The following is a 13,991-nucleotide window of genomic DNA, read 5'->3' as shown; positions in this document are numbered from 1 at the left end:
GTTATTGAGGGGAATGGAATCTTGAATTTGCAAACACAATACAATCATCACCACATTCACATAAGCAACATTTTAGTTGACAAAAGGATAAGCTAATTGACATTGCATAATCTTTCCAACGAAGTGTCCTGTGCCTCTTCGTAACCTGCACTAGGCCTAGACCTTCGGAAAAAAACACAATTTCATCCTGTTACATCAGTACCTGTTAGGGGCATGCACCAAATTGTTACTATGTGTCATCAATAATATTATATAGGCTAATGTTGTTTCCCGCGGCCGCGCAATCATCTTCGGTCCATTGGATTTCCCAAGCTGCGTAATGGGGAGGAAACTATTTAACCTGATCATGTGTTTTCGGTTGCCTGTCCTACTTCTGCACAATACGTGTATGCTCGCAAGATAGCCTCCAGTCCATCGGACTTTATTGATGGACCAAACAAAAACAATATATCAGTAGGACGATGATTGGTCTCCAAGAGACCTAACCCACAGAACTGAATAAAGACCAAATTGATCCACGGATAAACGAATAGGCTAGAGGTAGCTGAGCCCGGGGAAAGGATAAAATCACGACGATCCGAATCCGTGCGAGCTACTGTACACCGGGAACGGTGTAACATTTCATCCAGTCACGAGGACACAAGGGAGATGACGTCATGACTTACCAGGGGAACAATCGGAGTGAGAGAGCGCCACCGAGCAGGCTGCAGGCAGGCCACCCCAATGGACTCACTGATGGCTAATGCGTTTAGCTAGCATAGTCCAGCCTCACGGACCTGCCTGTTTTGTCCAGCGCTGTTCATAATTTACGGTTTCCCTATGCATGTAAACATTTGTGCTGAATTAAATGCCGCGTAGACTAGCCAGTAAGGGCTGAAAACTCTCATCTGCACCAAATCGCACAACTCTTTGTCGCTGAACTTTTGTTAAGTGGGTAAGTGTACAGAATCTGGAAAACACTTTTCCCAGCATGATTGTTAGGCTACCACTTTTGTATGACTGGTGGGAAGGCTTCCGGTAGCTGCAACAAAGTTCAGTTCATTGTGCTCAGGATACGTGAAGGAATGTGAGCCTGTTACATTTGTTTCTTTAGTTGTTCTCTTCTGTTATTATAGATGCTTTGTAGCCTACTTCGTGACTGAATCGCTGGTCCTGACACGAACCACGAGTAGGCTATATATTATACATTTATTTGCTCGCATCACTGAATCACTCTGAAACGCTAACGTTAACTCATTTGAAAACTTTGGGGGCTCCCATTGCCTTTATTATTCACTGTGGAGTGTGCGCCTTTTGAATATGTTTCCCATGCTTTAATAGATTGAAGAATTATATGTGCACCGCGGGCGACCTTATTACTTCCCACCACATTTTAAAGAACTCTCTGCAGCGCTTTCACAGACCGAGAATATTGAATGAGTTTGTAATCTGGCTACTAGGACCTAGGCTCGCTTGCCACAGATGACGAATAGTCCCAGGGTGCTTTTTAAATGCTGTATTGCTGATGCCAGTTTTAAATCGCCCTGGTGAAGTTGCATTGCCTTCTATATATATTCAGTAGCTATATTTGGGGATGAGCAATCCTCACTTGTAACAAGACAGTGAATGGTGTGGAGATGTATTTCCCTAAGGACACAATGTTGATTAACATCATATATGATATTTTTCGCCATAGATCATCTCGACCGCCTCAAACTGAATGGACTAACATGAAGAGCCTCAAAGCAAAGTTCAGGAAAACTGATGTGAGTAACGGTTCTCTTTCTAGTTTATGAACTTATGGTCTGACCCTTGTTTTAAGTCTCAGTGGCAGTCACCTTATTGAAGCTACACCGTGTTAAGCGAGCCACAGTGAATTGAAATTCCTCATGATTCAATGTGATTCATTAGTTAACATCCTCCACCCAGCTCATGGACTACATCCTGTGAGTCATTTCTGCTGTACATCCAGTGAACCTGATCTTCAAATGGGTAGAGCAAAGTCTTGCTCTGGTTGAAAGTAATTTAAACAGCAACAAAAAAACCCTCCCTGTCCTTGTATTCAAGATGAAAGTGAACTGGAAACCGTGCTGTTGGTTTCCTGTGAGACGGAGTGTCTTCCCATTTGTTCTTAGTAGTTGTCACCACTCACCAGGAAGAAAATTCCAGGGGTAGTGGCTGGATTCCTTGGAGTTTGACTCATCAGACTATGACCATAATGGAGCTCCAGCCATCTTGAGGAGGAGAATGTGGTTTTGAGACACTAAAAATCTTAATTGTGTGTTAGGAATGTTCTTAAAATGTAATGCTCTGTTATATAGACATCTTACTCAAACCTTAATTCAAGTTACCAGTGTACAACGGAAACATTTGTGCTGGAACCATCATACAACTTTCTACAAACATTGCAGTACCTTGATGATGTGGCTTATTGGTTTTATTCATGTCAAATGTGAAAGCATTCGCTGTCAGCTCTGGGGTTTCATTGGTAATTGTTACGAGAGTGTGTTGCTATTCATGAAGTTGTGAAGTTTTGAATGTCTCAAGCTTAGACATGAATGTTCTACGTATATCATTGGTTTCAAGTGTTACCCAAACTAATAAGCCACTTCCTAGTGACTTCCTAGTGTTATTGCCGATAATCCTTTTTTCTATCTGGAAGATGATAGTTGGGGCATTATTATCTCTGAAAAGTGTAACCAAAAATGGTAATCAGTGTAGCACTACAGGCAGTATAGCCCATTTGCTGTTTTTTGGCCATAATGTAATAGTGGGCTTATTTCAGAGAAATGGTTGCTTGGAAACCGTTTTAGTCAGTACAGTAGATTCAAAGTACTTCCACCCACATACGTAGCTCTGAGTCTGGTCTCTAGTTACAGAAGGATACAGAACTGATTATAGAATGACTAACAGAGCATTGAAATTGTTATAACTCAGTTAGATATACCGTAAATATCAGATGTCAAAGAACATTGTACGTACAGTATAACTCCATCTTGTGTGAACTGTCCAACAACAGTCTATGTGTACCGATTTCCATGCGCCTGTTCTGATAGTTCAGTTCTTCGCCAATAAATGTCATACATTTGGTTTGGCTGAAGTGATTGCCAGTAAGACCAAAGGTATGGGCCAAGTGTGCTGTGTGTTGCCAGCTGTGTTTTAACAGCACCATCAGAGAGGGGGGAGAAAAAGGTATCCTTTTTGATACTATTTAAGGCTCTGTTTGTCAGCTTTAGGCCTCGGATGCTTTTTGACCAAACGCTTGTGTAGCCTACGCAAAAGGTTACGTTCTGAGCAAAACCTTGCCCGAGTACTATGCAGGCACTACACGTGTTACTGGAGTGCTCACCACAGAACTCAGCCCCAGAGTTGTGAATAAAGCTGGCCTTGCATGCTCATGTTCGATCACGTACTGGACCTACAGTATCCAACCGCTTCTTGTGTTGTTGATAAGTATACTGCATCTCGCAGACATTCACGTGAGGATGTGCACAACTTGCATGCTGAATGGACGCAAAACACGTGTAGCAGTCATGGTGCGTAGCCAAGTATATCCCTGGCCCTGATTGCACTGGAATCTCTTTAGGGTCAGTGTTCACTCTCCAGTAAAACATGGGTTCTGGAATGACCAAATAAATGAACACTTTTTTAGAAAAGAAGTGGCCAAACCATTCTCAGATGAAATGTATCGGAGAAGCATTAGTGATCCAGTACAATTATATGCAGCAAGCTCAGTCTGGGGTCATGTAGATTGTCAAACGTTTTTGTTACGAGACCTTTTTCTGTTCTCATTGTGTAGTCACACCAGTTCATCCCCTCCCTTGAAAATATTTAAGCAGACCTTTGTTCAGTCTCACGTACAATTCCACAGGCCTTGCCAGCCAGTAGATGCTGGCCTAGATTGAAAGGAAAAAAAATATGCATATAAAGTAGGAGATTGCAGGAACAATTTGGAGCTGTGTGTGTTCCCCACAGAATTCTTGTAATGTGGCCAGCGTTTTCAGTCCAGGACCCCCTGGTCTGCACCCTGTTTAGACTAGCGAACCTTCTGTGTGATGAAGCAGCACCCCATTAACCCGTAGTACACATCTATAAAATATTTATAGGTCCTTGTCCCGCTCTCTCCCTGGGTCCAAGCTTCCTCTGTGAATTGTTTTGAAGTTGTTTTGCTTTTTCCTCCTCCTCTCTCTATCTGTTTTCCTTCTCTCTTTCATCTGTGATTCATTATTTGTGAAGGCACTGAGACACACAAACACTCAGATGCACACACACCTACAGTTCATCCCACACAAAACAACTTATTCAGTGTGATGTCATTACACTGTTTATTAGCGTGAGAGCATTTGGTTTGGAGCAGAGACATTTCAGCAGCCACCAGTGCACAATGCAGGATGTTCTCTCCCGTCCATATCTTTGTCCTTGCCATCTTTTTCTTATTTCTTAACGCTGAATCTAATTCTTTTCATTATCGCAGATAAAATTCACAGACAAAACATGCACTTTAAGCGCAGATGGATTTGCTTTGGATTTGACATGAGGATGTGTTGTACAGTGGAATGCCTTTTGAACATTTCAAGACAAAGAGGGAGTTTGGTGAAAGTTTCTTGAAGTTCGAAGCTTACTTGAAGTTTCCTGAGAGCAGTCTCTTAGACCTTGTAATGCTTTGACAGTGTGAACCACGAGCAATGTGTTGGTAAGAAAGTAATGCGGCACCACCAGGAATCTCCTAAACCCAGCAGTGGTGACCATGCCAACCACATGCCAGCCATTTTTTTCATCTACTTTGGCCTTTTCTGTGTCAAATTCCATCATCAGTTTTGAAGGATTTTAAACAGGGCTTAAGAGCCGTGTGGAGCCATTGACATCTGTTACGTCCAGAGAATACTTTTATGTGGTGACAGTTGGGCTCATTCCCTATTGTTCTTCACAAAAGGGACGCATACTTGCAGTAATGGCTCTGTATTTTGATAAGCTTCACACTGTTGGTATGGGAGGAATTGCCCTGTAACTCAACTCAGGCAATAGCTGGCCAAATAAAGAGGATGAGATCATCGTAGACCTTTTAGGGTAGCGCGGGAGGCCAGCAGACCAGCCTGGGAGTGAGGAGGGCGGCAGTGTTGTCTCGAGGGCGATAAGTAATTGTGAATGTGGCGTGCGCTTTGAAGGCTTGGCACAGTTACCTCATCAGTCAGACATGGGTGAAGGGTGATGCGAGTAGATGGTCTCTCCACCAGCGAAAGGGAAAACGCTCCTCTTCTCGGCCTCCTAGCAAAAATCACGAAACCTCCTCTCTGCTCCAGTGTGTGCTCTCTCTTGGTTTCCTTCACAGCCTCACTCTCTGACTCATTTCCATGGCAGCCTTCTAACTCGGTTCATCTGGGCTGCACAGAGCAGCAGACTGAAGTCTAATTCCCTCTCTATCCCCTGTTCCTGATTGACACTTGAGCAGAACCCAGCTCTTCCACAGTGCCATGCCTGAAAGGGAAACTGTCCTTTCGCTTGCTGGGACCATTTCTATACTTGTTAGTGCACTCTACATGGGGGGGGGGCATGGTCAGAAATAGCTGGCTGTATTGACAGGGACAGCTGTATACAGTATAAATCGACTTTTATTTGCGTATGTAAGACAGGCACCACATCGCCATTACATTTCCAAACATTTCCAGAGAGTATTGAGTAGAGAAATCATGCAGCATTCATTCATTCAGTAAGGAGACCCCTGTCTGTCTGCCCCATTCTTTGAATATTGGTTTGGAAAAGGTCAGAAAGTATTGATGGCCTTTTGCTCTCTCTCTCTAATAGTCTATTTTCTTTAGCACCCATTGACCAATCAGAGTTCCCCAACTGAGAACAGTTTTGAGACTGGTAGTACAGTATTTGTTGACAACCCTGTAAAAAAAAAAGTTTCAGGTGACCAGTAGCAGCAGGTCTGGCAGCGACGCCAGAAAGCAGAAGAGAATGGGAACAACAGGCGCTTGCCTTGAGTATTATCCTCTGCATTAGCCTGCTCCCAGCTGTCTCACCCAGAGGGATTAGCAGAGGCTAGTCTCAGCATGGCAAACCCCCTTTATGTCTCCATCTCCAGACCTAATTCATGTGTCTGCCTTGGATTATGCAGTTCTGTGCAGAAACTCTGTCAACACAGCTGTCTGAAATGCATATTAGTTACATATTCTCTGTGTTGTGTTGTCTAGACAACACTCTGTTCTGGCATCTTTAACCATCTTTTAAGATGGATTTTTGTTTACTGTCCAAATGTAAGGCCTGTCTGGAATGTAGTTACTATTGTCAGGGGGTTCAAAGGGGTGAACCTCCCGATAACGTAGACATGCTTTCCTCCCAGCATGAAGTAATGATGCAGTCAGCAGATGGAAGATAAGACGGGGAGCCCAGAGGCCTTTAGAGTCAACACAGAGATTGCAAACAACAGATGCATTTCTCAAACTCTATATCAACTTTAAATTAATGTAGAACTTCTTGGGGCTTGTTTGCTTTGTACATATTTTGTTTATTACACGGACAGATGTAGTTGTAGATGTAGTGTCTCTGTGGTGGGTTTTACCATTTTAATTAAATTTTTTTGTCTAATATGTGTTTTCATCACTTCAGACTGTGTTTTTATTGCTCATTAAACAATATCCATTTATGTGAAATTATTTATTTATATCTTGGGTTAGCGTTACTTTATTCATTAAAATGCACTGCAGTAATTGTAGCCCCCAGACCAAAGTGAAACAATCTGGAAAGGGTAAGCATTCCAAGTTCAATCATGTATTAATAGAACAGGAAAGGCTATTTGCGCTTCAGGAAGTATAGTGCGAATGCTATTTTTACAGTGCTGAAGGGTTAAGTCTTTGCTGGCCCCAGAGCAGAGTGAAATATGACGAAGTACTCAACATTCCTTGTAAGCAGCAACAAAAAAAGAAAGAAAGACAGAGTGAGTGAAAAAAGAAACTATGGCGCTGCTTATGTTGTCCTTTCACTAACCGTACCTCAGCACAGGCTTGATAAATGTCTTCCCAGACTCTGACCTCATCTGAGAGGCTATACAAGGAACGCCAGCACCAATCCTTTCCTCTTAACCGCTGTGATTTACAACGATTCCCAGCAATGGCTCTCTGTATTTTCTTTTTTCCGCCCGAACGTGAACTAATACAAGTTTGAAAGAAACCTACAGGAGGCTCAAGCTTCAGGCATTGCCTCAAGGAACTTAACATGAAACTCATTTCAGACAGTCTGGTTTGGCATGGCTGGTTTGTGTTCTGTTACAGGAACGTTCAGCTTTTGTAAGTGTGGAGAGAGATTGTTTTGGCGATACATAAGAGATCACATCCCGTAAAGCAAGAAGATTTGGTGACAGGGCAGCTTTTCTCAAGTGGTTGTAGATGGCTGTCCAAGAGCAAACATGTGGCGTTTGTTTGTTGACCCTTCTTTTTTCCGAGGACTGAAGTACCTTATAGTTTGGTTTGAGCTTCAGAGTAATGTAAACTTGCAGATGCCATTTTGAACAGTTTAAGCTGTTTCAGCTGTTACGCAGCAGAAAAGGAGCGTTGTGTTTGTTTCGGAACCCTATTCAGATGTTCTGCATTATAAACCCTGGGAATCAAATATGCTCTGTTCCGGAATGGCACAGGGTTCTTGAGTCCCTGCCACCCTCGCAACTCTCAACATGCATCTGTTTTCTTTTTCTGTTTTTTTTTTGGTTGGGGTTTGGGGGGGGGGGGGGGCACCAGAGACACCACAGACACCACAGACGCAACTCTCTGTCTTCCTGGCCTAAGACATGGCACCTTTTCAGACAGCTGGTCCCAGTCATTGGAAGCATTGTCTGAAATGTCTTGACTATGGCTTGCAGGGAGACGAGCTCTGCAGCTTACTTGGGATGAGTTTCCACACAGTGCTTACCCAGCATAATGATGGGGCTTCTAATGATTGAGGGGGGCTGAGGGTCGGGCATGGAGGAGGATGGGAGGGAGGGAGGGGGAGGGGCAGTGGGGAGGGTGGAGAATCTGATTTATAAGATCAGCCGAGGGATGTGGGTGTGGGTGAACCCTAGACACAAGAGCTAAGGCTTTGAGATGCAGGCAGAAGTGGCTTTAGCAGCTGCTGTTCGTCTGGATGGACTGTAAATCCAGGTTTTTTTTGCCAAGTCTTTTAAGATTTTTTTTTGTTGCTTTTTGACTACAGAGAACTAGAGCGAGGTATTTTGCAACGGCCCATAGGATTGAACGATTGTGCAGAGTTCCCTTCAGTTAAAGCCAAGCACGTTAGATATGTTTTATTTCTGTATTTCTCATCATAGGTTACGCATTATCATTATGCCGTGCGGTTTTCAAGTCTTAATAAGATTAGAGAGGCTTATGGCTTCGGTGTACTTTCGCCCTGGGGATAGGGTAGCTCAGTTGGGGGTCTCTCGCAGACTAACACACTCTTCTGCCGGCGATACTCACACCCTCCACTCTGTGCTCAGGGTCACCACCTTTTTGGAAACTCTGCTCCATGTCAGGGGTGTGCCAGCCTCTTAACCTGACTCTTCTGGGTTGGCAGGTCAAAGCACATGCATCCCTCTCCCAACTTTCCCGGCTTGAGCTGCTGAAAGTGAGATGCGGTTAGCGCCAGGCTTAGGCAGCCTATCAGCTGGCCCCTTGGCCGAGCGCCTAACTGAACATGATACCCAGAGAAGCTTGAAGGGGCCAGAGCGTGGTCAGTGGAGTTGCTGATTATTTGCAAGATCAACATGTGCCTCCGACAGTGTACACGAATGGCTTTTTTTGGTATGCTAGTCAGGAGGCTGTGCACAAAGATCATTTATATTGGACGCTGTCCCTTTGCTCTGGGAAGCCTAATGTACTGCGGTTTGAGCAGTGCAATCGCTCTCTTCGCATAGTGCATACATAGAGTAGAGACTCTCTGCAACCCCCCTTCCCCACCCCCCACCCTCAAATTCCCATGAAGCATAAAAAGGTTTTATGGAAAAGGACACGTTCAGTGGTCTGCTCAAAGGATTTCCATCCCTGCTGTCCCTCTCTCTCCCTCTCTGCTTCCATCCACTCCACTCCACTCCTGCCATGTGGAGGAAGACCTGGATCTGATAAGAGCGAGGTGTTTACACTGAAGAGTGGGTGTTGGTTGTGTTTGGTGCGCGTCTCCCTCTGCCCCCTCCCTCTACCACCGCCACCACCGCAACCGCCATCAACATTTACTCAGTCACACACAGAGCCCCCCAGATAATGTTAAGTGTTTCCTGTTTTTCCAGGGGTAGGGGAGGGGGTGCTAGATGTGAAACAACAGAGATCTCTTGTCTTCAGCCTGTGTGGGTTTCATTTGCACCAGTGGCTGATGTATGCACACTGGCAATGATTAATACATTTTTTTTTTCCAATGGGAGAAATGAAACCGGAAAGTCTAGCTGTTCTCCCCTGTTCATACTGCAGTGGTGTATATGAACCTGATATCCTCACTGCTGAAACGTGTAAAGTCAGTGGCAGGTTTTCTCACCAGCAGAAGGAAATGGATTGCACCGTATATGCTGAACAGCAGGTTTTGTAGTTGTTGAACACGCTTCGACAAGGAGACGTTGATGCCTGTTCTGTCATGCATTTATTTGTTTAGGCATCCACTTATCTTTGCGGCATTTTGCAATTTTTGCACGCTTGATCCTCCACAAAGCCTTCTGAATCTGAATTTGACAGTTGCTTCATCCGATGTTGTGCCACACAATCTGCCACAGCTGTCCTGTTGTGAGTGCAGCCTTGGCGCAGATTTGGATTGACCTATGTGATCCAGTTCATATGGTGCTGATGCACTTTACGAGGTCATCTCATAAGCACAGGATTAGCTGTTGCTCCACATTTGTATTGAGTGCCAATCAGTGTGTTGTAGCAGGATGGTGTCCGTGGGCCCCAGGCTATCTGCCATTTGCATCTCTCAGTATGACTCTTCTGTATGAGGATCCAGATAGTAAACATGTATTCAACAGCGATTCTCCTCACAAAGTACAAATCAAAATCTTAACGTATCACGCTGAGAGATTGATGGACTTTTTACCCCGAAGCCTTAGCGTTAAGTGTGAGGCAATGAAACCAATAGGGACTATGTTTATCCACTGGAGGCTTGTAGTTATTTTTCTTTTTTCTTTTACAGGCTCTTTGTTCTCTTTAAGGGAGGATGATTGAACTATCCAGAGGCAATCAACTCTGTATGTGCTCTGTATGTCTTCGTTTTGTGAACGCAATCAATTGCTCGCCTGCAGTGGCAAAATTGGAGCGCCCATTTACAAGGAGTGAAAACACTGCTCTCCAGACTCTTCTGTCAAATCACAGAGGTTCAAGTGTACTGTATCTCGGGGGCCCTGTGGTTGCGCTCAATCATTCCCTCTAGCCAGAGAGAAGTTCCAGCACATGCAGCTTCAGACATCCATACTGTACCTGGACCGCTGAGCCGCAACAGGAATGCTGAATGAAGGCTCATTAATAGCAGAACATGTGCTGTGAAACTTGGAGCTTGGTTTGAGCAATAATGAAATGGCTGTAAAAAGACTGTAATAAAGAAATCCCAGCTCGTTCCTCAGAAAAAGCCTAATCAGACCAAAGGGGGTTAAGCAAAACAAACAGTAGGGATCTGCATTTATTTGGATTTGCAAGTGTCCCACCATGCTCTCTCTCCTTTGAAACCCTATAGGCGATCTGCCGTGGTGAATAAGGGTGTAGGGCCAAGAGAGGTCGGGGTCATTTTATTCACTCTTTTTCTGGACTTGTCAAGACGTTGCCTGAATTATGTATGAGCCAGCCAAAAGTTGGGAGAAATGCAAGTTGCAGTGCTACAAAAGGTGCTAACCTTTGCCACACAGTGCAAATGTGAAGTTCCTTTTTCCACACCGCACTGCTTTGGTCACTGAGGTCAATTTGCAGATTGACCCTCATGGGAAGAGAGGGCTCTTTAGCTCGAATCTGAACTCTGTGCAGCAGAGCTGAAGTGAGAAGGCAAAGAAGCATTTCACAAACATAATGGCACTTGTTATGCGATTCTTTATTTCCCACTTTGAGGAAAATGTTCAGTATGTAAGAATAATTTTGCCATTGCTGGTTCTTGAGAACTTTTTGACTTTTTGTCAACCTCAAGTGAATGAAATCTTGCTATTTCAAATGTATCAATCATCGTAAGTCATACTGTAGGTGGGGGACTGGAGTCCCATAACTTGACTCAAATCTGACTTAAAGTTAAATTATGCAAGTTTTCTTAGCTTGATTTGCCTTAACTACTCAGCTTTGGAATTGGAATGGTCATTTGACTTTTTTCGTGTTGAATTCCCCCTATTGCCTCTGAGCGTAAAAACCACGCATGCAAGTTTGTGCCACAGAACGTCTCCAACCTCATGATCATGCTCATGAAAAGACAGACTGACCTATTTAGGAGTGTTGTAAAATATACATGCTAAAGCTGTAGGAGAAGCTCTGCAGAGAAATCTGCAAGCGTAAAACGACCGAAAGCGAAACCGGCGATGAAATCGTCAAACCTGCATAGATTCGCAAATTTGAGGACTTCCAAGTTGCTTGACAAACATTGGTAAAAGACTTGACTTGACCTTTACTTTACTTTACTTTACTTTACCCATGACTGAGACTTGGTTTAGACTTGAATCAAATGGACTCAAAAGGACTTGACTTTCTAAATTAAATGTCAACATATTTTTAGACATTGAGACATTATGTCTTTGAAAACTTGGCCAGTATGCAGTAGACAGAAAGAAGCCATGCGGTTAAAATGGGACTCATTCAAAGAGAATATTCACCACTTAACCCTGCTACCTCTCATACCCATAGACTGTATATACAGTATACTGAATATGTATATACAGTCTATGCTCATACCTTAATGGTGCGTGCTGAAGTAGGAAAAAAGAAAAGGCAGTGTGTGTGTACACAGTGTGTTTCTCTCTCTGTTTTCTCTGTTCAGTGGGTGACGTGTGTGAATCTGTTCTGTTTTGGAAACTGTGTAGATCATTAAAATATTGCACGACTTAACTTGTGGCTTGCGTGACTTGCGCAATGTCTTGTCTCACTTGACTTACCGTATATCAAGGACTTGACTTGACTTGCTTGATATTTATCACTGTGACTTGGGAATTACTTGAGACCTGATGGTTGGGACTTGAGACTTGCTCATAATTTGCACATTTGTGATTACCCACCTTTTGTCTTCAGCTGATTGAGTCATTGTTAGCCACTCAAATGAGCCTATTAGCTGTGGATGTCTGTCTCTTTGTTCTCCCACTTCCCACCCACAGATGTTCTCAGTTGCACTTTGTACATTATTTGCCTTCTTGCCTCCTTTGGTGTACAGTATCTTCTCCCCCTTTTTATGATATGAATTTTACACTGACTGGACTTTGTTGTCATTGCCTTATACTCTCTGTAGCCCAAGTGTTTCTTGTGGATATGACTGAGCCGTATGTTTGAGCTACCTGCTCTTATTGGTCGATTGTAAAGCTCTTGATTAGCTCACTGACTCAGTAGTGCGTAACCAAGGCTTTATATCAGAGCTGGGATATACCTAAAGCATACAGGGTCTCTAGTTCCACAGGAACACCTACATGTATAAGGAATAGCCCTCTTAAGTCCTTGTGCTCCATAGCTTTAGAGTTTTCCTGGCGTTGGGCTCTTAAGGATAGTAGGCCAGGATACACCGAAATAGCGCTAGGTTTTCCAAGGTGGGTCCCTGATGCCATCTCCAGTTGCAGTACATTCCCAAAATGGTGACAGACTTCAGCTGTGACCCCTTTCATCGGCTGACCTCTGCGGTCTGCTTTCGGCTCAACCCGCGTGCATGCCAGTGTGAGGTAAACAATCTGCTCTCAGGGCACTGGGCCATTAGGCTCCATTCCTCCACCTAATACTCTGCACTTAAACACGGCTGGCTGTGAGAGTAGTATAGAGTTTTATATATATATATAAATGATAATCTACTTACACACACACACAGCCAGCCATGTTTAAATGCACATAATATGTGTGTTGGTATGTGTATGCTTGTGTGCTGTATTAGCTAGATTGTTTGTGGGTGGTACTGTATACCTGCCTCTACATGTGTAGCAACATTGCGTTGTGTTGTTGCAATCACAGAAGTAGCTTTGCCCTCTGTCTCGCCCAACGAATCAGTAAGCTCAACTAGTGTTCAGCACTAGCTGTGGGGGCGAAACAAGGAAAAACAAGCATCATTTGTCCTGGTTTGGTGGCTTTCGGGAGGGGGGGTAGAGGATGACTCTTAATCAACCCTGAGGAGGAGTGTGTCATGTCGTGCTGTGTGCTGTTTCTCCCCTGCTGAGAGAGCCACTCGCTCCCCTGCTGATTAATTGTGTGTCTCTGCTGGTGTTCTTCCTTTCTTCTCCCCACATCCAGAATCACCTTGTAGCTTCTCACCCATGACTGAAGGTGTGTTTACAGATACGCTAGGGGTGGGGAGGGGGGAAGGGGGGAAGGGGGGAAGGGGGGAAGGGGGAAGGGCAAGAAATAAAGGAAGAAAGTGCCTCCATCCCCTTCTTTTGGGATGTGTCTGTGGACAGCGTGTTTCTGGTAGATGATGAGGTGCCTATTGGGGTTGACCTCCATGTGAGGCAAGTTGAAGTCAAACTCTTTTGCCTTGGCAGTCAGCGAGAGGTTATTAATGTGGCTATTATTTGAGAAAATGATCCACGGTATTGAGTAGAAAAACAACTCCAGCCTGTTTGTTGATCTTGTTCATTCTTAGAGCGTGAAGCACAGTGCCCTACAGAAATAAAACACCAGCTTGTTCTCAAAGGGTAGCAGTGACAGCCTCGCCTTTTTAATGGCCCTGTTACTTCCAGGGCAGCTGACATCTATCTCACTACATAGCTTCTTGGCATGAGCGATGATTTGGAATTCTCCTCCCACACCGAATAGATTGTCTGTCTTTATCCCAAACACAAACATGGATGAAACCGGTCACATATTTGGACCCATGAGTTTTAGCCTATTTGCTAACACGCCCGTTTC

General features: G+C 44.1%; 1 protein-coding gene across 2 annotated transcripts in view; it reads left to right on the top strand.

Annotated features, from left to right (window-relative positions):
• The first annotated feature begins 429 nt into the window (after positions 1-429).
• Positions 430-13,991, top strand: part of rai14 (retinoic acid induced 14) — a 40,678-nt gene continuing 27,116 nt past the window's right edge. For both annotated transcript variants that reach the window (XM_062553926.1, XM_062553925.1), the window contains exons 1-2: positions 430-934; positions 1,676-1,745. In XM_062553926.1, the coding sequence (XP_062409910.1) occupies positions 1,710-1,745 (36 nt within the window). In that variant the 5' untranslated portion in view covers positions 430-934; positions 1,676-1,709. The remainder of the gene's footprint in view (positions 935-1,675; positions 1,746-13,991) is intronic.

Source organism: Sardina pilchardus, chromosome 14 (assembly GCF_963854185.1).
Source record: "Sardina pilchardus chromosome 14, fSarPil1.1, whole genome shotgun sequence".
Lineage (NCBI taxonomy): Eukaryota > Metazoa > Chordata > Actinopteri > Clupeiformes > Clupeidae > Sardina > Sardina pilchardus.
This window is presented reverse-complemented; position numbering and strand designations above follow the sequence as displayed.